Source organism: Calypte anna, chromosome 20 (genome assembly GCF_003957555.1).
Source record: "Calypte anna isolate BGI_N300 chromosome 20, bCalAnn1_v1.p, whole genome shotgun sequence".
Classification (NCBI taxonomy): Eukaryota; Metazoa; Chordata; class Aves; order Apodiformes; family Trochilidae; genus Calypte; species Calypte anna.
Genome location: NC_044265.1, coordinates 6,348,505 through 6,371,755, shown reverse-complemented (window position 1 = coordinate 6,371,755; position 23,251 = coordinate 6,348,505). Strand labels below are relative to the sequence as shown.

Below are 23,251 nucleotides of genomic sequence, written 5' to 3'. Positions count from 1 at the left end.
CAGCCGCCCGCCAGGAGAGCGCGGCAGGGATTGGCTGATAGCAGCGCGCGTCAGGCGAGGGGCTGGCGCTGATTGGCCCGGCGGCCCCGCGGTGTCACCGCCCTGCGTGATGCGGTCACGGTGCCGCCGCCGCGCCCTCTCACCGCGGTTTGAATGTGAAGCGCAGCCGGAGCTCTCGGAGCCGCCGCCGCTGCTGGGGAAGACGCCAGGTGAGGTTAGGCCGCGCCGCTCGGCGATGCTGGCGGTGGGGTGGCCCCATAGACTGGCGGCCCGCACGGCCCGCTGCTCGGCCGCCGCTCCGCCGCCGCTCCGCCGCCGGTCTGCTCCGTGCTGGGCCCGCGGCGCAGCGAGAGGCGCAGCTCCCCATGCTGAGGTGCTTGGGCCCGCCCCCCGCTGCTCGCCATTGGTCCGCGGCCTCTGAGGATGAGCAGTGCGCTCTCCCCATTGGCTGCAGCTGCTGCCGCTCCAGAGGTGGCGGGGAGGGGGAGGGGAGCAAGTTAGTCTGAGGGGGGCCGGGTCGGTGAGGGGCTCCTCAGCTGTGGCCGCCGCCCCGCGCTGCCCCGGCCTGGCAGGGTGTGCAGGGCCGGACCCGGGCCCGCCTTCCGGGGAACGCGGGCGGGCCGCCGATGCTGGAGGCAGCGTGAGCGCCGGCGCGGAGGAGGCGCTGTCTGGTGGCGGCTGCGGCGGGCGGGACGGAGGGGCCCCGTCCCTCGGGTAAACCCCTCAGAGGCTTCAGGCGGCTGGGATGGGAGCTGGAAAGCGCCGGGGGGAGCTGGGCTGAGGAGGGGAAAGGGAACTGGGGAGCCCCCGTGGTAGCAAAATCGGGGGCAGCCCCGGTGGAGGTCGGGCCTGGAGGCTCCTCAGCCCGCCCTCCCGAGCGGCCGCTCCGCCTCAGGGGGGGGCCTCGGCTTTGGTCCCCAGGGAAGCGGCGGGAGCGGGGGGTGGGGGTAGGGGGTGTCCATGGGCGGGAGGTGTTTGTCTCCCCAGCCCTGCGGTTTGGTGGCGGGGAAGGTGAGTGTAAAAATGCTCGGTTTGGTGAAAAGGTAACATTTCCCATAAAATCTGGACTATGAACATCCTTAGGCATGTAGGTGATGTTTGTTAAGTGCTGGGGTGAATGAGCAGGAGCAGACTTCTCTGAAGTTCTTCACGATGCAAGGCTTGGAGGACTGCTGCTTTTGGGTTTTTTTTTTTCATAAGTGGTCTGTCAGTAATTTGTCTGAAGTAGTTAACGCATTAAGCACATTGTATAGGTTTTTGTCTTAAGAGCTGGTCTGAAAATAGTCTCATTTTTCTGTGGCCTTTTTGAGATGCATTTGTCACAACGTAACAGAAAGTATTGCAGCACTCATACTAAGTGCCACCTGGTTTTTGTGGTGGAAAACAAAACAAGTTAATAGCTAGAGGAAGAGAAGGAAATAAGAGCAAGCAGGTAGCAGGTGGAAATACTTATCTTCTTATACCAGGGACTGACTGAGGGAGTCAGATCTTTTTGTTTGGCCTTCAGAATAAACTCCTGCTCATCTTGAGGCATATGGGGATTTAAATGGGCCCCTGTATTACATACAGTATGTGAGGTGTTTGTTAAAGGCTGTGCGGGGTCGTTATCTCCTCTCTTGTTTTTTTCCCAGTTGAGTCCACTTTAGTCTTACTAAATGATTTCTGCATGGGCTTGCACCTCAGCTTTAGAAACTTCCCTGGAGCTGATAATTTACGTTTTTTAGTTATGAAAGATTTAAGTATTTGTTTCAACATCATGAATGTTGATTCGTGAGGCTGTTTTCTAGGACAGGTGAGCACCAGCTTTTATTGGTCCTGGTCTCTTATTCTGTACTTTATTGAGATTTTGTTGGTTGATGTGAATTGGTGAATAAGACTACAAGCAAGTAAACGCTGAAAAAGGAAGTGAAACCTGAGAAGCAGGACTCATGGGTAGATTTTTACTTTTTGCAAAATATGTTGAGATTTCAGTTACTCATTAGCATTAATTCGATTCAAGAGGATACTGTTGCACTCTCTTTTAATGAGACATTTGGCATAGTACAAACTCACTACCTTGCACATGTGCTTAAATAAAAAATATTTTTGCACTGATAATCCACATAGAATAAATACAAAGTGGAACAGACAAAGTTCAATCTGTTTTAGAATTGGAAACTCCACAGAAAGAAGGGAAATATTCCTTGTTACTTCTGTAGTGCTGGTGGTAAGACAGAAGTGAGCAGAATTGATGCTATCCTGAACAGCATTTCCTTGAATCACAGAATCCTAGGGGTTGGAAGGGACCTCGAAAGATCATCTAGTCCAACCCCCCATTGAAGTCATGTCTTGCTACTCTTTTAGTGTTACTGTAATTTTAATTATTACAATTAAAGCTGTGAAGTTAATATATTGCTGTGGTAAGTATGAGAATGTGTGTGGGAGGATTACTAGAGAAGTAATTTAGACTTATTGCGCGGTTATTCTCTAATAAGTATTACAGCCTAAATTAACTCCCACCCTAATCTAACTTAATTTCAGAGGGTGGACAAACCCTCTGGCTTTGCACAGTCTTTTGTCTCTTTATAAAAAATTAATTTTCTGTTGAGAGGTTTTTTTGCTAATGACTATTTAATTTTAAACAAGCCTTGACTCTCCAGTACACTTTGAATTGCTCTATTTGTGGTTATGTAGGGCAGGACTACTCAGCTTTTTCAACCAGGAACAGATTTCTGAGGCTTACAGTGGTTTTCAAAAACGAACTCCTGTTGTCCTGAAAGGGTGAGAGAATGTCTTTAGGTCATGCCTGGTTCATGATTTGCTGGATGTGTGAATCTCCTAGGAGTTTGGTGTCAGTAAACAAGTCAGTAGCAGTAACATGAAGTAACATGAAGTTTAAGAAACTGAATGTTTCTGGTTTTGTGCACATTAGCTGTTGTTTTATTGAATGAGACATAAATGATGGGACCAAGCTTTAGGAGGTATAGCCAAAAAGAGCTGACATATGTCTTCTGTGCAGTCTAGTCTTATGTATGTATTGCTTATAGGATGGATTTTTTGCTCTGTATTTGTAACAAAATTACTTTTGGGTTTTAGGTTCTGCCAAAATGGAGCTGAGTGATGCCAATTTACAGACTTTAACTGAATATCTAAAGAAAACACTTGATCCAGATCCTGCTATAAGACGTCCTGGTAAGTGATTCTCATGAGAGATCAAAGAAGTTTAGTTTCTTTTTGGCTCTTATGTCTGTGCACAGCAAAATTCAGTGGGTGTTTATGCAGTAACATATTTGAAAAAGTACTCGGTATCCTTTTAAAATGAAAAAAAATCCCCAAAGTAATGAGGGATGGATATAAATATAAATATACTTTGTATACTTTTTAAAAAGTCTTTTTCCTTTATTCCTGTTGTTTGGGTTTTTGGGGGTTTTTTTGGGGGTTTTTTTGGCAATTATTTTAAACAGTGCTGCTCGTCACAATAAACCAGGGTTTACTTTTATCAGGTGGCTCTTAGAAGTGGTGAGAAGGCAATATTTCCTCATCCTGCTTTGAATCAAGAGCTTTTTCTAAAAGCAGAAGCATTCAAAAGCTTAGTAGTAAAGAAGCTACAGTGCCTCTTGTCAGACTTATTTCATGTTTCTATTCTTGTGAGACTGGGAAAGTGTTCATGTGATGATTATTTTAAATAAGACATTTGAGGAATCACAGGACTCTCATTACAAAAGATCAGTTCAGCTTTTGCTAACTGTAGTGTATATTCTCTTCCAGCGGAAAAGTTTCTTGAGTCAGTTGAAGGAAGCCAGAATTACCCATTGCTACTCTTAACTCTCCTGGAGAAATCACAGGAAAATGTCATCAAAGTTTGTGCATCTGTAACGTTCAAGAATTACATAAAAAGGAACTGGAGAATTGTAGGTATCCTTGTGAGGAGTTGTGCTAAGATTTAATAATCCCTTGAAGGTACATTAAGATACTCTACAGTAACCTTGAAGAATATGTGTTTGTCTGTACTCAGTGAAAGAAAGTAAATATTTCTGTAAAGAAACACAAGGTGTAATTTCCTGATGAGGGACTAAAACCTGGGCCTCTGGAGTCCATCCTGTTAAAAAGAGGTAGAGATGCATGATGATACATAAATAATTTTCTCTAATATTATATGCATATTTTGCAGAAGCACAATATTTAAAACTCATTTTAATACCACTGATACTATTTAAATGAAAATTATTGTGAAGTGTCTATAAAGATGAGCTGGTCAATTTGCCCTGTATCTGTTGTAGTGTTACAAGCATTTCAAGCCAGCACTGCAGCTGAAAGTGATGATACCAGCTTTCCTTTCATGTTAGTGCTTCTGGGGCAAAGAATAATATGTGACAGTTTATTTTTGTGGCCTTGCCAGTTTAACACTTTGAAGTATTTGTAGACCTAAAATAGAATTATTGCTATTTAATCCCATTTTATCCTTTGTTTTGAAGAGGTCGGGAACATTTTTGATTTAGAGCTTTTGGTATTCATGAAATTTAATTTTTGGTAAAAAGTGTTACATTTGAGAGCCCAACTTCAGTGATGAGAGGTTTTAATCAGTAGCCTTTGTACTTTGTCACACTGAAACTACTGTTTATATCTGGAAAATATCAACTGTGTAATGTTGCTTTACCACAAGGAAACTAGTAAGTGTTTCATCATTGCATCTTAGCTGGGACATATTTACAATTCTGCTGTGATTTCTCCCCTCCCCGTCGTACTAATATTAAGAATGTAGAGCAGTCCCAGATCTGGTTACATTTGGTGAGATCAGCACATTCAGTCTGGGATGAGATTTCTGGAACTTTGCTTCTGTAATACTGTATTCTCAGTCACTTCTGCCAACCCTCTGTCTTTACCTGCAATATATTTTAAGTAGAAATAATGTTGTGTTATGGAAAAAAATTTAAGTGACTTCCTTTTTTATCGATTACTGATGTAATTCAGGATGAGATTTTGTTCTGGAGTAGGTGGAGATGCTATGCAGGAAGTGTGCTGGGGGGACTGTTTTGATTGCCTCTGTGGCTTCGAGCATTTTGTTTTGTCCAAAATTGAAGCTTTCTTTTCAACTGCAGTTGTATGAACATAAAATACAACCCTAAGGCTAGCTTGGCTAGATCACATGGTTTAATGTAGCAGCCTTGGACTTGACTGGTACAAAACTCAGTGAAACTAAAAGGGACTCAAGGACTTTGATCTGGTAGAGCTCAGGGAGCCAGACGGACAGGATACCTGTGGAGTGAGAAAATATTTTGCTTTTTCTAATTTATTTTTAAAGCATGTACATAATACTCATCTATATGCTGTGTCTCATGTCTTATAAAAAAAATCTCTTAACTCCTTAGTAGAATTTGCTGTTGCTGATCTTTCTGCCATCTCTGTCTATGTAAATACATAGCAGTGAGTCCTGCCTCTCTACTTGAAGCTTGCCTGGTACAGTTATTGGTGCCTTTCACATTGTACAAACCTGTAAAGCTCAGGCTTTAAAGATCATGATTTTTGTGGTTTTTTTTTTAACCTTTTGGGAAGATGGTGAAAAGGATGTAAGTTGGGGGGGGCAGTAGCTGCATCTGGTTTAAGCATCTTAAAATTATTGAATTACTCTTTGGAGGTGCTTGCCTCTCAATTGCTGTGTAATTTCTAGGCTTCTGAATTTTGTTGCTGTCATCACAGATGGTGTGACTGGCACTGCTGTCACTGGTTGGTGACAAGCCTCATTATTTTATTTCTTTAGTAGAAATTTTGAAGTTTACTGCCACTTGGTACTGTTGACTGACTGGACTTTGAACTGATTGCTGTTTAACTGATTGGGTAACTCAGTGGTATGGTTTTGAGGGTGCCTGCTGGCATTTGCTTGTTGCCTAAAGTGTACTGATATGCCCATGATGTAATTATTATTTTAATTTTAGGTTGAGGATGAACCCAACAAAATCTGTGAATCAGACAGGGTAGCAATTAAAGCCAACATAGTGCCCTTGATGCTCAGCAGCCCAGAACAAATTCAAAAGCAGGTAATATGTCAATTCTGGTTGTGTCTATGGGACTCTTGTAATATTTGAAATGTGTCTAGAGGCTCTGGTTAATGGCAGAGCACGTTTTCCTTACCAATGTGGCCATCCTAATCCAAATAACTTGGTGTATATTGTCACATCTACTTCTGCCTTTTTTTTTTCCAATTTTATTTTTTAGGCTGTTACTGTGTAATCTTACAGCTAAGACCTAGCACTAGACAGCTAAATTCCAGAAAGTGAGGCAGCATGTACACATTTAAAGTGAGATTTAGTTGTGCTGAAATCTAGTAGATATTTAACCAAATTATTTTTGAATCTGACAAGAGTAATAAGTATTTTTCTTAATAAGTATTTGCAACATCTGACATGGTGCTGCTGTATTTCTTGTGATTAGGAGCCTATTTTATCATGTCATGGTCATATTTCCTTTCCAGTTAAGTGATGCTATTAGTATTATTGGTCGGGAAGACTTTCCTCAGAAATGGCCGGATTTATTGACAGAAATGGTGAATCGCTTCCAAAGTGGAGATTTCCACGTCATTAATGGGGTCCTTCGTACTGCTCACTCTTTATTTAAAAGGTATGGTAAGGAAAGGAGTTAGTGTATGAGTTGTATTTTGTTGTTCAACTCTAAATTTTTCCTGCTAGACTCAATCTTGAAGATTTAGGAAGCCTACAAGTTGTGGCTTCTCCTTTTGTTTATTAAATTTTTAATAAGAATTTCAGTGGTTATCATATTGCACACCTTGCATGGTATTGAACTGTTGTTTAGTGGCAGTACTTGTTTGAAGGTTCAGCACAAAAAATTAACAGTATGTAAGTCAATTTGGTAATAAATATGATGACTGTATTCTGTTGTGCATTTGTCTTTCACTTGTCAGGTACCGGCATGAATTTAAATCAAACGAATTATGGTCAGAGATTAAACTTGTTCTTGATGCCTTTGCTCTGCCCTTGACGAATCTCTTTAAGGTATTTCTTTGTGAATTGTCTCTAAAACAAGTTCAGTATTCTGAAATGCTTGCTGTGAATGCCTGCACAATGAAAACTAAAATACCTGTTCTGAAACTGTTCATGAGGTTGAAACTAAAGTCATGAAGTGAGACCAGACAGGATAGATAGGGGCAGGAAAAAGAACTATTTTCTGTTTAAAAAAATAAATAAAAATGCATGCCTCTTGTCAGTGAGGTTTGTGTGTGTATGTGTTACTTGACTGAGTTTTATGTCTTTTTCTAGGCAACTATTGAACTTTGCAGCACACATGCAAATGATGCTAGTGCTTTGAAGGTTCTCTTTTCTTCTCTCATTCTAATTGCGAAGCTGTTCTACAGTTTAAATTATCAGGTGAATATTTTTGTTCTTCTGATGGTTTTGCTTTGCTCTCATGAAGCTATTGTGGTCTTATTTATAGGGTCCATTTGAGGCAGTCTTTAAGGCCATACTTTGTTGCAAAAATAAAAGTTGACAGTCTGCTTTAACGCTGGAGTAAAGGCACAGTAAGGATGGGGTTAATTAACGTGTTAGCTTGGCCCTGTCTACACAAAAGCTCAAGAGGGTCTAAGCTCTTGTCATAGCAAGGTTGTGTTGTATGGGTAGCTCTTATGAGCTGTGAAAGACAGAACTCAAATGCCTGAGTTTGTACTCACTGTGCTCATTTATAAATGTGTCTGCACTGACATGAACTCATGTAGATGAAAGTTAAAACTGGTAGCACCATAGTAGCAAGTAATTCTGGTAGCAGTGGTTTTTTGTGTTTGGAAATTGGATTTTAATAATTTCCAATATTATTAAATATATATGTACTATATGAAAAATTATTTTAAAAGATACTTTGAGATTATGTATATTTAGTTTCTCAACATGAACATCAGTCTGTGAATTGTGATCATTCCTTGATTGCTTGGGTTCTTCTGTGTTTGGGCAAAAGAGCCTGTTGGAGCTAAAAGGGAGGCTTGTGCTCTCTTACTCTTGAGTAAGAGGCAATAAGGTTGTTTCCTTATAAAGGTATAGGCTGTAAGCAACTAGGTTATTTGGGAATAGTGTATTCCAAAGCTTCTGTCTGGAGGGCTTTCATGTGGGAAGAGGAGGAGGTTGTGTTCTGTTTGAAGATTGTTTTCTACACTTGGTGTCCCCCAATAAAGACTATAAGGTGCATACATGCTGCTTAGAACATAGGTGTGTTATCTGAGCAGTGCAGTCAGAAATTCTAATGTAGATTTATGCTTGTACTTCACAGGACCTTCCTGAGTTTTTTGAAGATAACATGGAAACATGGATGACAAATTTTCATAGTCTGCTAACTTTAGATAATAAACTTCTGCAGACTGATGTAAGTACTGTGTAAACCTCCTCGTTTGTGTTCTGGAGGGGGTTGACGGAATTTGGACCTAACTTTTATTGGGTGGGAAAAGTAATAGAATGACTATAAGGAAATAAATTTCTAGAGAAGTTGCCTTGTTGTTTAAGGAATTTGAAAGCCAGTTCTTAAAGCTGTATCTCAAGTGCAGTGTACAGCTCTGTACAGAAATGAAATTACAGATAATCATCAATGACCATATTCTGAGGAGGTGCTGAAGTCACCTAATAATTAGTCACAGTGCTCTGGTTTTCAATACCTTTCATGCACTATGTTTTAAAAAATGGAATCTCTTAAATAATTTGAAACAGTTGAACAGAGACAGCCTGACATCCCTAAGTACTCAGTCAACATTATCTGTCTTTGTCTAATTACAAGATTCAGTAGTTTCACAGGTGGAAGATCTATTTTGAGCTTTGACTTGGTGTATGTTTGACATGCTTGTGCATTGTAAATGATGTCTTCCAGCTACAATGCCATAGTTTGCCACATGATGGAGCTAAAGCAACTCTAAATGTCCTGACCAATTCCTAGGGAGGCACACGAAGTGTGTTCTCTGCCGTTTCACAGTTGTAGAGAAAACGCTGCTGCTAAAAGCAGCTTTGCTGCACTTCCGTCTTTTGACTGTGGGCTGTTGCCCAGCACAGACGTTCATGTAGCTCTGTGCTGAACTGGGTGAGGAGATGATATGCATTAAAACTGAAAGGTGGTACCTGGGGAGGGAGCTGGAACTGGGGTACTGTTTGGTTATATTTTTTGGTTCCAGCTCAGTTGCCCTGGTCACTTTTCTTTGTGGCTCCACAAGCATCTGTGCTGATAGAGGGAAAGGGAAGGAAATACTTTTGCAGCTACTGTAATTTAAAAGAGCAAGCATATTTTTTTCAGTGCCTTGTGCTGTCTTTTTCCTCATACATTTGTAGATTAAATCCATGGAAAACTTCATTATGTCTAAATTATTTGAAATACGTAGTACTTTCACGTGAAATGCAGGTATGATTTATAACTTGCAGTGCATTTCCACCACAAATCAGCAAATACAGTAATTCTAGCTACATAAAAAGGATTTATTTCACCAATTCAGAAAATGATAAAGTAATTGTGTAAATATATCCTTCAAATGTGTTGATACCCTTAATCTTTAAGTAGTGCTGAAGTTTGGATGTTTAAGTTCTTAGTTTTGTTTTATGTGAGGATGAAGAGGAAGCTGGATTACTGGAGCTCTTGAAATCACAAATTTGTGATAATGCTGCTTTATATGCTCAAAAATATGATGAAGAATTCCAGCCCTACCTGCCACGTTTTGTAACAGCAATCTGGAATCTATTAGTCACAACAGGCCAAGAAGTGAAATATGACTTGGTAAGTTGTTCCAAACTAATCTTATCACTTATCAAGTTTAGTAATGAATTATAAAATGGTCAATTATGCTAAAACTGTGTGTCTTCTGTTTGTGATCTTCTAGCTTGTTAGTAATGCAATCCAGTTTCTGGCCTCAGTTTGTGAGAGACCACATTACAAGCATCTGTTTGAAGACCAAAATACATTGACAAGCATCTGTGAAAAAGTTATTGTTCCCAATATGGAATTTAGAGGTAACTTTTTTGAGACTTAGTTTTTCTAAGATACAATAAAATCTAACTGTAATTATAATGATACATTGCTTGGCAGGACTGAGAATAGGGGATTACCTCTTCTATACCTGAGTACTAGATTAAAAACCAAATTTCTAGAAGTTTGCTGTCCTATGGGCGTTGTATAATTGTATTAATATATCTAATAATTCTTTTGTCATACTGGGGTCTCAAATTGAAAAATATAGGAAGTCTTAGGTCATGTGGTACCAATAACTTCACATTATTAAAGTGAGTATCAGAGTATTTCTAGTGCCTAAATAGGCACTGAGATCAAGCCTACTAAATTATAATGTCTTTCCCCAGGTTTTGATGGGATTCTATTGATATGAGTATCTTAAATACAGTGATAAGAAGTTTCTCTCTCAAGTCTGTGGTTCTAGAAGCTTCTTCATGTGCACTTAGTATTGAATATGTTATGTCTTTTCTTTTTCTTACTTTTAAATCAGGAATACACCTGCTCATGAGTATGAAATAATTAATTTGTGGTGCAGTAGCAAGCTAAAGAGGCTAGTCTGGGTGGATATTTGTGATTAATTTCTATTAATGCTGTAGAAAAGTACTTGGACAAAATAGGAGGCTGCTAGTAATAGATCTTGATAAAAACCAGAGACCTTGATGCTCAAAGTTCTGTATGTTTTATATTTTCAGCGGCTGATGAAGAAGCATTTGAAGATAATTCTGAAGAATATATAAGAAGGGATTTGGAAGGATCTGGTAATCCACAGATTTATACTAAGAATACTTGGTCTTTAAATATAGCTCTAAAGAGCTGAAGCTATTTACTGAAGCTTTTATAACTTATGTTTTTAATTGGTAAAGTTTTTCCCTCTCCTGCAAGTTTTATCAACTTTTTGATGAAGTTCACTGTCACAATGTGCCAATCACAGATCAAATTTTGTTTTGAACAATGTTTTTATAGGTTTTATTCCTTAATTGGATTGGTATGTCTCCTGCACTGCACACATTCTCATTTCAGCAAAAATAGCCTGTAAGTCCATGCTGAATGGTGGTCACAGTTGTGTACTTAGTTCCTATGTGCAGAGTTTTAAATAACATTGGAGAGACTGTGCCTGTATTTAGTAGTCTATCATGTTTAAACTGAAATTCTGACCAGTGTTGCATACTAATCTGTGATCAAGCCAGCTGGACACCAGCCAGCTCTTGTATGTCAGCACTGTGTTCAAACCAGTACAGTAACCACCCTTGATTGTAGCTGCCTGGACTTCAGCCAGGTCAGAATACAAATGAACTGAATCTAGATCTGTGTGGCAGTTCTGACTACACTGTTCTGTGCCACTAACAGTTTACTCACTGACACTTTTAAGTTAATGACTCTTCACAGTAGATTTATGAAATTACTTTACGCTTTCAGTGGAGGACAAAAATTGGAGGAGACTGGTTTTGAACTTTTTTCAAGCAAATGTTTTATCATTGCTATGCAGGATTGGCTGCATTTTATGTATTTGTGAAGTTCTGTTTGTTAGCTAGTTCTCCTTTTAAAAGAACTGAGGCAAGAAGTATTTGTGTTCTTCAGAGATTACTTTAGAAACACACTCTGTTGCACTCAAATTGACTTGCTAGATTTTCCTTCCATGGCTTCTATTAAGGTTTTTTTTGTTGTTTGGTTTGGTTTTTTTTAACAAAAATGTCCTGATTCAGTGGTGGTGGGCCAGCATCTAAGCACAACTGAGCAGCTTGCTTACTTTCCACCTTGCTGCAATGGGATGAGGGAGGGAACAGGAGCAGGAAAAATCAGAAGACTGGTGGATAGAGGTAGAGACAGTTTAAGTGAAAGAATGGGGAAGAGAAGTAGGGAAAAACAGTCAATAACTCACCATCTCCCACAAGTAGACTGATGCCCGGCCTGTCCCTGCGCAATTGCTACCTCCCCAAAAACCCTCTCCCCTCACTTTTATTGCCAAGCATGGTGTTAAATGGCATGGAGAAACCCTTTAGTCAGTTTGGATCCAATGTCCAGGTTGTGTCCCTTCCCAGCTGCCCACCTCCAGCCTGCTTGCTGGGAAGGAAGGAGAGAAAACCTTGACATAGTGCAGGGACTCTTCAGCACCAGCCAAAACTCTGAGGTGTTTTAGTCACCACTACGAAACAGTACCACATGGACTGTTTGTGAAGAAAATTAACTCCAACCCAACCAGATTTGGGTGCCTAATTGTCAACATAGTAAAAAAGCCTCTCCATGCATGCTTACTGAAACTTTATTTAGAGGGCAGTAAAACTGGTGAATACACATGAAGTATTGGTAGGTCCAGTCCTCTTTCTGTTGTACTAATAGTTCCTGTTATGACAGTAAGTAAAAAATTAAATGTGTTCTTGCACATCAGTCTGTTGAAGTTTGCAATAATTAACACAAGAGGTAGCTGTTACTTGAGAAACTGTATGTTATTAATAGATTGTGGTGTTTATTAGTATGAAAAGCTGTATACTTTCTCATACATAAAGACTCTTTGTTTCTCATGCAGATATTGATACCAGGCGCAGAGCAGCTTGTGATCTTGTCAGAGGCTTGTGCAAATTTTTTGAAGGACCTGTGACAGGAATTTTTTCTGGATATGTTAATTCTATGCTGCAAGAATATGCAAAGAATCCAGCTGTCAACTGGAAGCACAAAGATGCAGCTATTTACCTTGTTACGTCTTTGGCATCCAAAGCTCAAACACAGAAGGTACTTACACATTCTGTTCATTTTAATCCATATGAGTTCAAATATTGTAGTGTATATGAAGGCTGCAGTTCATTTTGTGCTGCTTCAGAATGGAGGTTACTGTATTTGTAGTAATTTAGTGTTGGTGAGATTAAAAGTTGGCTGTTATAATCTTGTGGCAGTTGGTAATTTGGTTGTATCTGATCTTCAGATGGATTGGGAAAAGTCAACAACCATGTGTGACCATTTGACAGGGTTTATCAGCATGTGTGAAGCAGCCATATAAAAAAATAAAATCAGCTTGAGTCTGGAACCTCTGAGCTTTTAAATGGTTCTGAGCCAGAGTTGTAAGCCACAGAAGGCCTAATTTAGCTTTACAGAAGAAGATCAGAAGTGTTAAGCAGACTAGAAAGATTCTAAATGACTCTTACAGGTCTTACCATTATATTTCCCAGTGTTTCCTGTTATTTGAGTGCTAGGATTTGGAAATGGCATTTGAAAGCCAGACATGGCTGGGAATGGATCTCATTGCTCCTTTGGGAGAAAGCAAATAATAGGCTGGGTATATTGAAAAGCCACACCTGAACTGAACTGTCTTTGGAAAAAGTAGCATTGTATGTAATGCCCAGTAGAGCAGATTCTAATACACTAATAAATATTTTAAATTTTATTACCATTTAAATTTCAGTGGCTTTATGAGACAGACCCGAGGCAAACCTATTAAATCATGTTGTACAGCATCTTTTTGCAATTTTGCTGAAGGCTTTTCAAGTTTTTCTTGAAACTGTGTACTACTGCACGGCCACTGCTAGTAATAGTGATGTGTAATGTGAACCACAGTCTGCTAGCAGTTAGCTACTAAGTTGTACATCTTCCTTTTCTGTGCTATTCAGCAGCAAATATGCCATAATATCACTAAGAACCCTGCATAAATATCCATCTAAAAATCCTGTTTTAAAAATCAATTGCATTGTTAGAAGAGAACACTAAGTTGTCATCTTGTTTTTCTAAGCCAGAATTGGAATTGGAGTCCTGAATTTATCTTCTTTAAAAGGCCTATCAGAAAAAAAAAGTATCAAGTTAGTAAGATGCTAATATTTTCTATCTAAAATTCCAGTCTATTATCATTGTTATATGCTGCTGTTCCTCAGCTCAGTGCTGTCAACTTTGAGCTTCAGCAGTGCTACAGCTGAATTGTAGACACTAAAAACATCAAGAAAAAGAAACTTTATGTCTCTCTGCCAAAGATGATGTCAACAATCTCATCATGTTCATGGACTTTTTAGATCCCTTTTATTAAAAGCACTAAAACCAAAGTTGTTTGTTTTTTATTTTTCTAGCATGGAATTACACAAGCCAATGAACTTGTTAATCTGACAGAATTCTTTGTCAATCACATTCAACCTGACTTGAAGTCTGCTAATGGTAAGCTAATGTTAATTTTGATATGGCATTTTTTGTGACCATCTACAGCCTTGGCAGCAACTGTTGCTTTTTGAGGCTCAAGCACTCCTCTGTCAGTGTGATCTCTGAAAAGAGAACTGCTAGCACCTGCCACACAGCAAGTAATTCAAATTTTTTTGGCCAGCAATGAATTAGCTGTTAAACAAAGGTGGATTACCACATGCTTTCTGCAAGATCAGAGCACACACACACAGTTGCTATCAGCTATGTGCTTCAACTTGAATCAAAGTAATTTGATTTCTGTGTTTGAGAATTAATGGTGACCTTTGATGCTATACAAAACCCTGAGAAATTAAAATACTGAAGGCTAAACCATAGCCTGTATCAGCCCTTACTGGTGACATTATGGATGGCTAGATTTAAGCCACATAATTTATTGTATGCTTCAGCAATTATCTTATCTTTGGAACACAGTGGGTTTTATTGGAATGTGTAATTTGAGGCTTTTGAAATAGGGGCCAGAAGGGGAAATTTCACATGAAAGAGTTGGACTGGACACTTATTGGTACTGGGATGTGATTTGTACCTAAAACTGACATTCTGTCTAACAAACAGGATATCTTTGTAATGCTCCTACAGAAGTGCAGAGACTAAGCAGTATAGAAGAACATTGGGTGTGTGCTTTTTGAGGTGAAAAATAGTGATGTAATAAAATAGTGATGTAATGTCACCTCTCTATAGTAAGTGTTCAATAACCACATTTATACAAAAAGTATCAACAAAATTTTCCTAATTTTTCTATTGCAGTGAATGAATTCCCTGTGCTGAAAGCAGATGGCATAAAATATATCATGATTTTTAGAAACCAAGTAAGTTTTTCTCTTAAGATAAAAACATATTGTAGATAGTTACTTCATACTTGCCAATCTTATTTAACTTTCTTGGGCAGAAGTTAAGTCAACAGGTATTAGATAGCCATATATAATATTTCATGCTGGATTTTTAGTTTTGAAAATAAATAGTATCATTATAAATGTCCAACTAGCATGTCTGTGTGCTACCCATGCGCTGTGGGAGCACTGAACATCTTAGAAAGCTTAGTTCTGTGACACACTCAGACTTTTTCATATGAATCTTAGTCTAAATAAACTTGATTGCTCATGTCATTGCAGTAGTTGTTAGAGTTTATAGGAGCTTTGTCCTTTACCTTTTCTAATTTCTGAAATGCAGTAAGAACATATATTGAGTATTATTTCTAAATTTTGTTACTTTTATTCATGTGTTATGAAATACCTGTCATAATTTTTTAGTATTTTTTATTGCCCCTAAGACAAATTAAAATTGAAAAAGAAATGTACACTGAGTATATGCACTGACTGACAATCAAATGTAACAGTGATGTCCAGGGGGAGTATACAGGTAATGAGAAATACAGACCTCTTGGTTATCAAGGAGGGATTTAGCAGTTTCAGGAGCTTTCTAAGTTTTCTTCCTCTGCCAGTCTTTCAGTTTGTAGCTGATGAGCTCCCAGTGGTTACGCTCTAGTGTTGATCCATCTGTATTTCTATGTAACACGTGTAATTTGTTGCTGTGTTTTTGTAGGTACCTAAGGAGCAACTGTTGGTATCTATTCCTCTCTTAATCAGTCATCTTCAAGCAGAAAGTATTGTGGTCCATACGTATGCAGCCTATGCTCTTGAAAGACTGTTTACCATGAGGGGGACAAATAATACTACCCTGTAAGTTTTGGGGCAGAGATAGTCATTGCTACATAGGTTTTGTCCATTTTGTCCAAAGATGAGAATTATCTGTAGGGAGTCTTTTATTTCTTAGTGTTACAATATTGTAAAATGCTTTAAGTTTGTGAATCTCTTTAATCATTAAAGACCTGTGTTTTACTAAACAGGATTACAGCTGCAGAGATGGCACCATTTGTAGAAGTGCTATTAACAAACCTTTTTAAAGCATTGACTCTTCCTGGCTCATCTGAAAATGAATACATTATGAAAGGTAAATGCTGTTTGATTTCTGCAATTTAAGAGTAATTGTGTTAACTTGGAGTCATGGAATATATTTACAGGCTACTGCAATTTTTATTTGTAATACCTGATTTATGCAAACCTTCTGACCACAGTGGTATTGTGACAAATTCCTTCTCATATGGTAGTCTTTGTAGTCAAGACAGCGGCCTGAGCAGTGTCAGTAGATGATCTGAGTGGCTAATGGCTAATAGAAGATCAAGATTTGAGACTTATCCAAGATAAATTATGTTCTCTGCAAAGCTGCTTAATCTTCTGGGCTCTGTCTCTAGAATTGGCATCCTGAGGCTTTGCTTTATCATTTCTCATATTTACAGATTGTTTGCTCGTGCAGTACGTGCTCTTTCTTATTGTACCTAATTCCTTGGGATCCAATTTAATAGTAAAAAGCAAAAGATTTGGTCAGATGACAGATGGCAGAAGTGTGTGTTTGTCTTCAGAAGATAATACTTTTCAATTTCCTTGCAGCCATCATGAGGAGTTTTTCTCTGCTACAGGAATCCATAATTCCATACATCCCATCTGTCATCACACAGCTCACACAGAAACTGCTGGCTGTCAGTAAGGTAAAGAAACAAGCCATTGGAGCAAAATGTTCAATTTTGACCTTGTAGAGCAGCCTTTCTGAAGATTTGTGTGTACCTTGTTGCTTGTGTTCCGTTAGAATACTGTAAAGTTTTCAATATTTTCTGATTAAAATAAGTTAAAAGAGCCTTCCAGTGAAGGATTGTCTTAAAAGGAAGACATTTTCAATAATTGTTCCCTGCCCTTACATGAAATTGGAAACAGCAAATGAAATCTTTTCTAGAACAAACTAGTATTAAAAATATTTGCTTGCACAGAGGCCCCCATTGCAATAATCTGGTTTTCTCACTACTTCTTTATTCTTTGTCCATGAAGCTTTTGAGGCTAATAATTTATGCTCTGAAATGTGGGGTTAAATCACATAAATTACCCTCCTGCTTTTCTGGGTAAAATTCCTAGGTTTTATTTCTTCAGGCAGAACTCATATTCTTGGACATTGGTATTGGTAAATGCTTCAGAAACACCTTCATCGACTATCCAAAAATCTTCTGCTGTGTTTAAACGTAGTTGCAGAGTGCAAGAACTGTTCAATGAAGAATTGTCTAGACACTTAAGAGATTTGAAAAATAATTTTGCCCAGTTTTTGTTTTGTGATACTTAAGCTGCTTGCTAGTTTATGTAGAGCTTCAGGAAAACATTTGTTGTCTTAAAAAGAATTATAAAAATCTACCCCTCCCTTATGCTTTAAAGGTCTCCGTTTGCTTTCATCTGTGGAATTAATTTCATGAGCATATTAATAAATCATCAAAATCCTTATTCCCAATTGCTACTTTAGGCTTCAGTTAAAATACATATTAAAAATATAATTTGCTAAGTGATTTGGCAGCAAGTTTGAGTTGATTTCTCTGTTTATAACTTCTTTTTAGAATCCAAGCAAACCTCACTTTAACCATTACATGTTTGAATCAATATGCTTATCAATAAGGATAACATGCAAAGCAAACCCTGATGCTGTTGGAAGCTTTGAAGAGGCTTTGTTTATGGTGTTCACAGAGATACTACAGAATGATGTGCAAGGTAAATTAAAATCAGTAAGTGCTTGTGCTCTCTCTCCACTATGGTGGGTTGCTATGATTGACCTCATAGCAGTTTTTCTGTAACACAGGAAATTCGAGTGAGAATGCATCATGTTCACAGTCCCAAGAAAAAGAAGCATCTGGGTTGTTCCAGAGGGTAGAAAGACTCTATTAGCTATGTATTAAAACAAACCATTTTTAAAACTACAACAGTCATTGCTCCAAAGCTGCTTATTATGTTGTCTTGTTTCTAGTAGTTTGTTTTCCATGTTCTGAAACATTAATGAATAGAAGAAATAGAAATTAAATATAAAATGAATGCTTGCAGATGTTTGGAGTAAATCATTTGGGAAATGGTACATTTCTCCCAAGCTTTATTTGTTGGAATCTTTGTTTTAAAATACTGAAATTGTAGCTTCAGTCAGTGGATGGGTGGTTCCTAGGAACTGACAGTGACCGTATTTGTGCAATTTGTAAATGTCCATTTTTCTTGCAGAATTCATTCCCTATGTGTTTCAAGTGATGTCCCTTCTTCTGGAAATGCATAAAAATGAAATCCCCTCATCCTACATGGCATTGTTTCCTCATCTGCTTCAGCCAGTGTTATGGGAAAGGACAGGAAACATCCCTCCTCTGGTGCGGCTCCTGCAGGCTTATTTAGAGCGGGGTGCCAATACAATTGCAAGTGCTGCTGCTGACAAAATTGTAAGTTGGATTGATTTATTGATAGTTCTAGGCATGTTGGTTTAAGATTAAAAATTATGAGGAACTTTTTCTTTAGTGAATAGCTGGATTTGTCCTTGTACTTTAATTGTGCTTATATAGAAAGATAAACAAGTACTCTGAGTGCAGGCTTTTGAGGTGCTTTTCCATCGCATAAATCACGTGTCATGTTTTTTGTCAGTTAAGATGTCAAATTCCTGCCTTTAGTTTTTTCAAGCAGTTTCCACAATTTTCCTCTTTCATTTGTCTCATGTGGAAAACTGGAGATCAGGAAAGCTCTGAGGTTCTGTTCAGAACAGTCTTGAAAAGAGTGAGTGAGGAGGAGCCAAAATGTTGGGAGATGTGAGGATTAGTGAATTCAGTGGGAGATTTATTCTGCATACTTTACTTCTACTATTTCTGCTGCGTGATCTGCTATAGTCAGGCTTGATTAGATAATGCCACTGATGAAGCAGATGGGCATGTTCAAATTGGCTTTGGTCTTTATTTGATCAACGTTAATCAGAATGCTCCGAGGAGCATCACTTGGTCCTGAGAGAAATCTGTCTTCCTTGTCCTTAACTGCAGAAGCAAAATCCTGGTTTAGGTTATGAAAGTTTTTGCCTTGCTGTATGTCTTAAATGGTAAGGGGCAACTTTCTGGTAGGTCAAATATGAAGAACTGATGTATAGAGTTTTATATTTGGTTTGCTTACAGCCTGGATTGTTAGGTGTGTTCCAGAAGTTGATTGCCTCTAAAGCTAATGACCATCAAGGATTCTACCTTCTGAACAGTATTATAGAGCAGATGCCTCCGTGAGTATGAGTTGAAATCACATTCAAAAATAATTTCTGTAGATTTAAATATTTTAATGTTTGTATGCCTTATAATGAGTTTATAACAACTGAAAAATGTCCCATGTGTCAGTAAAATTGATTTGAACAATTCTATCCATGTTTACCATGACGTGACATTTGTAAAATCCTACTGTGAATTGAATAACTATTCTTTTAAATTTCCAGTGAATCAGTTGACCAGTACAGGAAACAGATCTTCATTCTTCTATTCCAAAGACTTCAAAATTCCAAAACAACAAAATTTATTAAAAGTAAGTTCCTTGCTATATGAAAAGCTTCAGTGCTGTTGATGCCAGCAGTTTAGAACATGCAGCTGTACTGTATAAGTGTCCTGTTATGTGGGTGTGAATATAAACATCAGTGACTTGCTTCAAATTGTTTGTGTAATTAGGGGTGGCATGTAGGACAGTTGCCTCAGCAGGTAACAGTTTCTTCTTGAAAACTCAAGGAATGGAACTAAAATGAAGGAAGAGATTTGTGTATTCTTCTTGCTCTGTAAGATTTATGGTAAGGTTTAGTTGGTAAGATTTTATGTTAAACTAGCAAAGCTGTGACAAATTACTGAAATACATTCTGGTTATTCCTGCTGTAACAGGAAGATTGTCATACTGATTAAGTTATTTTAATGATACTATCACTATGCAAATTATGCAATGTCTATTACTTAATCCAATAAAATCTGGTTAATGCTGCCTGAAAGGAGCAAGAACGGTTGTATTGCACATAATGGTCTTCCACAAACAAGATTTAAGTGGTGCTTTTAATGCTTTTGCATCTGTAGTCTGGTACAAAGGCCATGCAAAGGGATTCAGAAAGATCTGAAAACTGCTTTCAGCTGAAAGCATGGAAGAGTTCTTCTGGTCATTCATCTGAAGAATTCCCAAATTACTTTCAAAATGCTTTGTAGCTGCCATAAGGGAGACAAAGAATTAATATGGTCTGTTGTCTCACTGCCATGTTTTAGTGAGTTGTGGCACATGGCAAGATAAGCAGCTTTTAGGCAAACTTCAAGGCAGCAAGTTAATATATTTTACTGAAACAATATTTATAAAGACTGTATTTTCTGTCCCCTTTAGAATGTATTTTGCTACAAGGCTGTTCTTTGGTCTTCATGTTAATTTGAACTTTTTTCTTGTTACAGGTTTCCTAGTCTTCATTAACTTGTACTGCATAAAATATGGGGCATTAGCTTTGCAGGAAATATTTGACAGCATACAGCAAAAGTTAGTATTATGTTTTGTTTGTTTGTTTATTGTAGACTGCTGTGCCATTTTTATCTTGTAAAGCAGCAAACAGCTAGAACTGCAGGCTGCATTTGTCACTAATTTACTACCAAAATGTTTCTTCTGATATTTTGTCTTTCAAGTATTCAGGTTTACTGCCCACAGTTGTTTATAGTTCAAGATACTTATCTTCTAAGCAGATCATGTAAAGAAAAGTGAGGATGGTTTTCTTTTTCCTTTGTGAAACACTTGTATGCTCAAATTTCTGCTTGGAATACACTGTAACAGGGCAGCATCTTATCAAATTACCAGTTTTTCTCTTTTTTCCTGGTGATTCGTATTGTTTCTGTTTTTCTTTTGTCATTGTAAGGCTGATAAGGCTTCCTAATACTTTTTCTTCTAATGTAACAATAGGATGTTTGGAATGGTTTTGGAGAAGATTATAATTCCTGAAATCCAGAAGGTGTCTGGACAAGTTGAGAAGAAAATCTGTGCTGTTGGGATTACAAAAATATTAACAGAATGTCCTCCTATGATGGACACTGAGTACACCAAGCTGTGGTATGTAGAATACTTCAAGTTCTGTTAGGGAGGCTGTTTGACTTCTTTTGAAACTTGAGCTGTCTTCAGAATTTATTTTTAAAAAAACTGATGATTTCTTCAGGCTTGCTGTTGTTATAAGGCTGAGATGCAGGCTTTTCATATCACTTCCTTATCTCAACAAGTGAAACTGTATTTTCAAAGCAGGTGCCAGAACTGGTTTGAGATTTCTGTGCTGGAGATAGCACTGATTGGGCTAGCCTAGGACTGCATTTAAGAAAATGCACTAGTTTCTGAAAATCTAGGCCCAGATTTCACTTAAAACTATTCTACTAGTCAAAAGAGCTGGGCATGCTTAAAACCTGACAGACTAAGATCTTAGCTTGACAGTAGGGTTTTGGTGGAAAGATGGGAAGCCATTCTAGGATGTCAGGTGGCCTGAATTTAATGCCAGTACCTGGATCACTGAACTGGAACTTGTTCTTTTTAAAATGTACTTAGAGAAAAGGTTTAAGTACAATCTGGAAAATAGTGTTTGTTTCTTGTGTATGTTTCATGACACTTTGCAGTGATGAAAAAGAAAGACATTTTTTAGTTTGGTCATGTTTTTAGCATCAGCACCTATATTATACCTGTATCATAGATCCACAATTCTTCAAATCCAGCTTAAATTGGGCACTTAAAATTTCAGTAGCTATGCAAGTATCCATGAGGGGTATATTGTAAGGAGTTCCAAGTAATTTGAATATTCTTGCTAAATTCACCCTGCCCTAATGTATTTTAAGCACTCCTATTTTATCCTCCCATCTTTATGTATAGGATCCCTCTGCTGCAGGCCCTCATTGGCCTCTTTGAATTGCCTGAGGATGACACTATCCCTGATGAAGAGCACTTCATTGACATAGAAGATACTCCAGGATATCAGACTGCATTCTCTCAGCTGGCCTTTGCTGGAAAAAAAGAACACGATCCTGTAGGTCAAATGGTGAACAATCCTAGAATCCATCTGGCACAGTCTCTTCACAAACTGTCTACAGCATGCCCAGGCAGGGTAGGTGACTTAGACATGGCTAATGCTAAAATCTACCTTTTTTTTGATAATGGGACTCTTTTGTTATAGTTTGGTAATCAGCAAAATGAAGCATGTCATAACTGAAATGCAAAATACTGCTCTCCTTTTTTAATGGAATACAGCTTTTTGCCTTGGTAACCTTAGGCCTTATTTTCACGTGGCTTAATTTAGCAATTAGCCTAAATATGCCATTTCTTATTATTCAATTTATCCACTTGCTAATATATAACTAATGCTTCTGTCTAGGTCAGTTGTATGTACTCAAATTTCAGGTGACTCATGCTAAATTAAAAAGTTAAGTTTATAGTTGACTATTTTAACCCATAGGGACTTTGTTTTGTTCAAGATTTTTCTCAGTAGAGATTCCTGAGAAATCAGATGTTTGTTTCACCCACATGCCTGCTTTAATGTCTGAATACTCTTCTTTTATGTTAGATTCAGGTAAGTAGTACATAAAACTGTCAGCATCAGGACTTGTAATTTCCAGCTTTCACAATGAAAAACTGCTGCTCTCAGCATGTTTTGTACCATGTGTTGACACTGAGATTAACAGGATACAGCAGTAGTTTCATGTATGCACACATTGACACTTCTGCTCTATCCCATGTCTTAAGGTTCCATCAATGCTGAACACTAGTCTGAATGCAGAAGCGTTGCAGTATCTCCAAGGATACCTCCAAGCTGCAAGTGTGACACTGCACTGAGCTGCATCTGTTCCACAAGAAAGATCAAAAGCTGTTTTGGTATACAGAAGGTTAACACTGACTTTTTTTATAGCAGAGCTCAGACAAAACGAAAAATGCTACTTGAAAATGCATTGCAGAACCCATCTTGCAAAAGATAAATGTGGCTTTAAGCAGAAACTGAAAGAATTTGGTGGTTTGTGTACTCATAGATAAAAGGTGGCTAACTTCCATTCCCAGTTTAATTCCAAAGGGAATAGTCTTAGCAGTTTGTTATGGGATTTATTTGAAATCTGCATCTGCAGTGTTTGGGTAACATTTTGAAATGTATGGAGAGCACTGGCTGTAGAAACTCACTTTGCTCACTAAAATTCCTTTTCATTTTGATGTTGTCATTTGTATTTCTTCTGTCTTTCCTTAAACTTTATCTAAATTGTGAATAAATAAGAAGTACTTGTTTAAAA

General features: G+C 38.2%; 1 protein-coding gene across 2 annotated transcripts; it reads left to right on the top strand.

The window, feature by feature from the left end:
- Positions 1-104: 104 nt before the first annotated feature.
- Positions 105-23,251, top strand: CSE1L (chromosome segregation 1 like). Of its 2 annotated transcripts, none has more exons than XM_030463095.1 (25): positions 105-209; positions 3,076-3,171; positions 3,748-3,890; positions 5,913-6,014; positions 6,449-6,594; positions 6,896-6,986; positions 7,251-7,358; positions 8,251-8,343; positions 9,562-9,729; positions 9,833-9,962; positions 10,653-10,718; positions 12,485-12,687; positions 14,007-14,091; positions 14,878-14,939; positions 15,673-15,809; positions 15,977-16,080; positions 16,578-16,675; positions 17,561-17,711; positions 18,207-18,415; positions 19,130-19,227; positions 19,435-19,520; positions 20,411-20,492; positions 20,907-21,053; positions 21,852-22,083; positions 22,719-23,251. In XM_030463095.1, the coding sequence occupies exons 1-25, from the start codon at positions 110-112 to the stop codon at positions 22,806-22,808; spliced, it is 3,027 nt and encodes a 1,008-aa protein (XP_030318955.1). In that variant the 5' UTR covers positions 105-109; the 3' UTR covers positions 22,809-23,251. The 2 variants fall into 2 exon arrangements, with proteins under 2 accessions (XP_030318955.1, XP_030318956.1); XM_030463096.1 differs by lacking the exon at positions 105-209 and adding an exon at positions 670-714.

What these genes read in the sequence shown, in the direction of transcription:
- CSE1L (XM_030463095.1), top strand. Translation starts at nt 110, where the DNA reads ATGCGGTCACGGTGCCGCCGCCGCGCCCTCTCACCGCGGTTTGAATGT. An exon ending in TCATGATTTTTAGAAACCAA is followed by an intron (nt 14,940 to 15,672) that starts GTAAGTTTTTCT and finishes GTGTTTTTGTAG; the next exon opens with GTACCTAAGGAGCAACTGTT. An exon ending in ATTATAGAGCAGATGCCTCC is followed by an intron (nt 19,228 to 19,434) that starts GTGAGTATGAGT and finishes TTAAATTTCCAG; the next exon opens with TGAATCAGTTGACCAGTACA.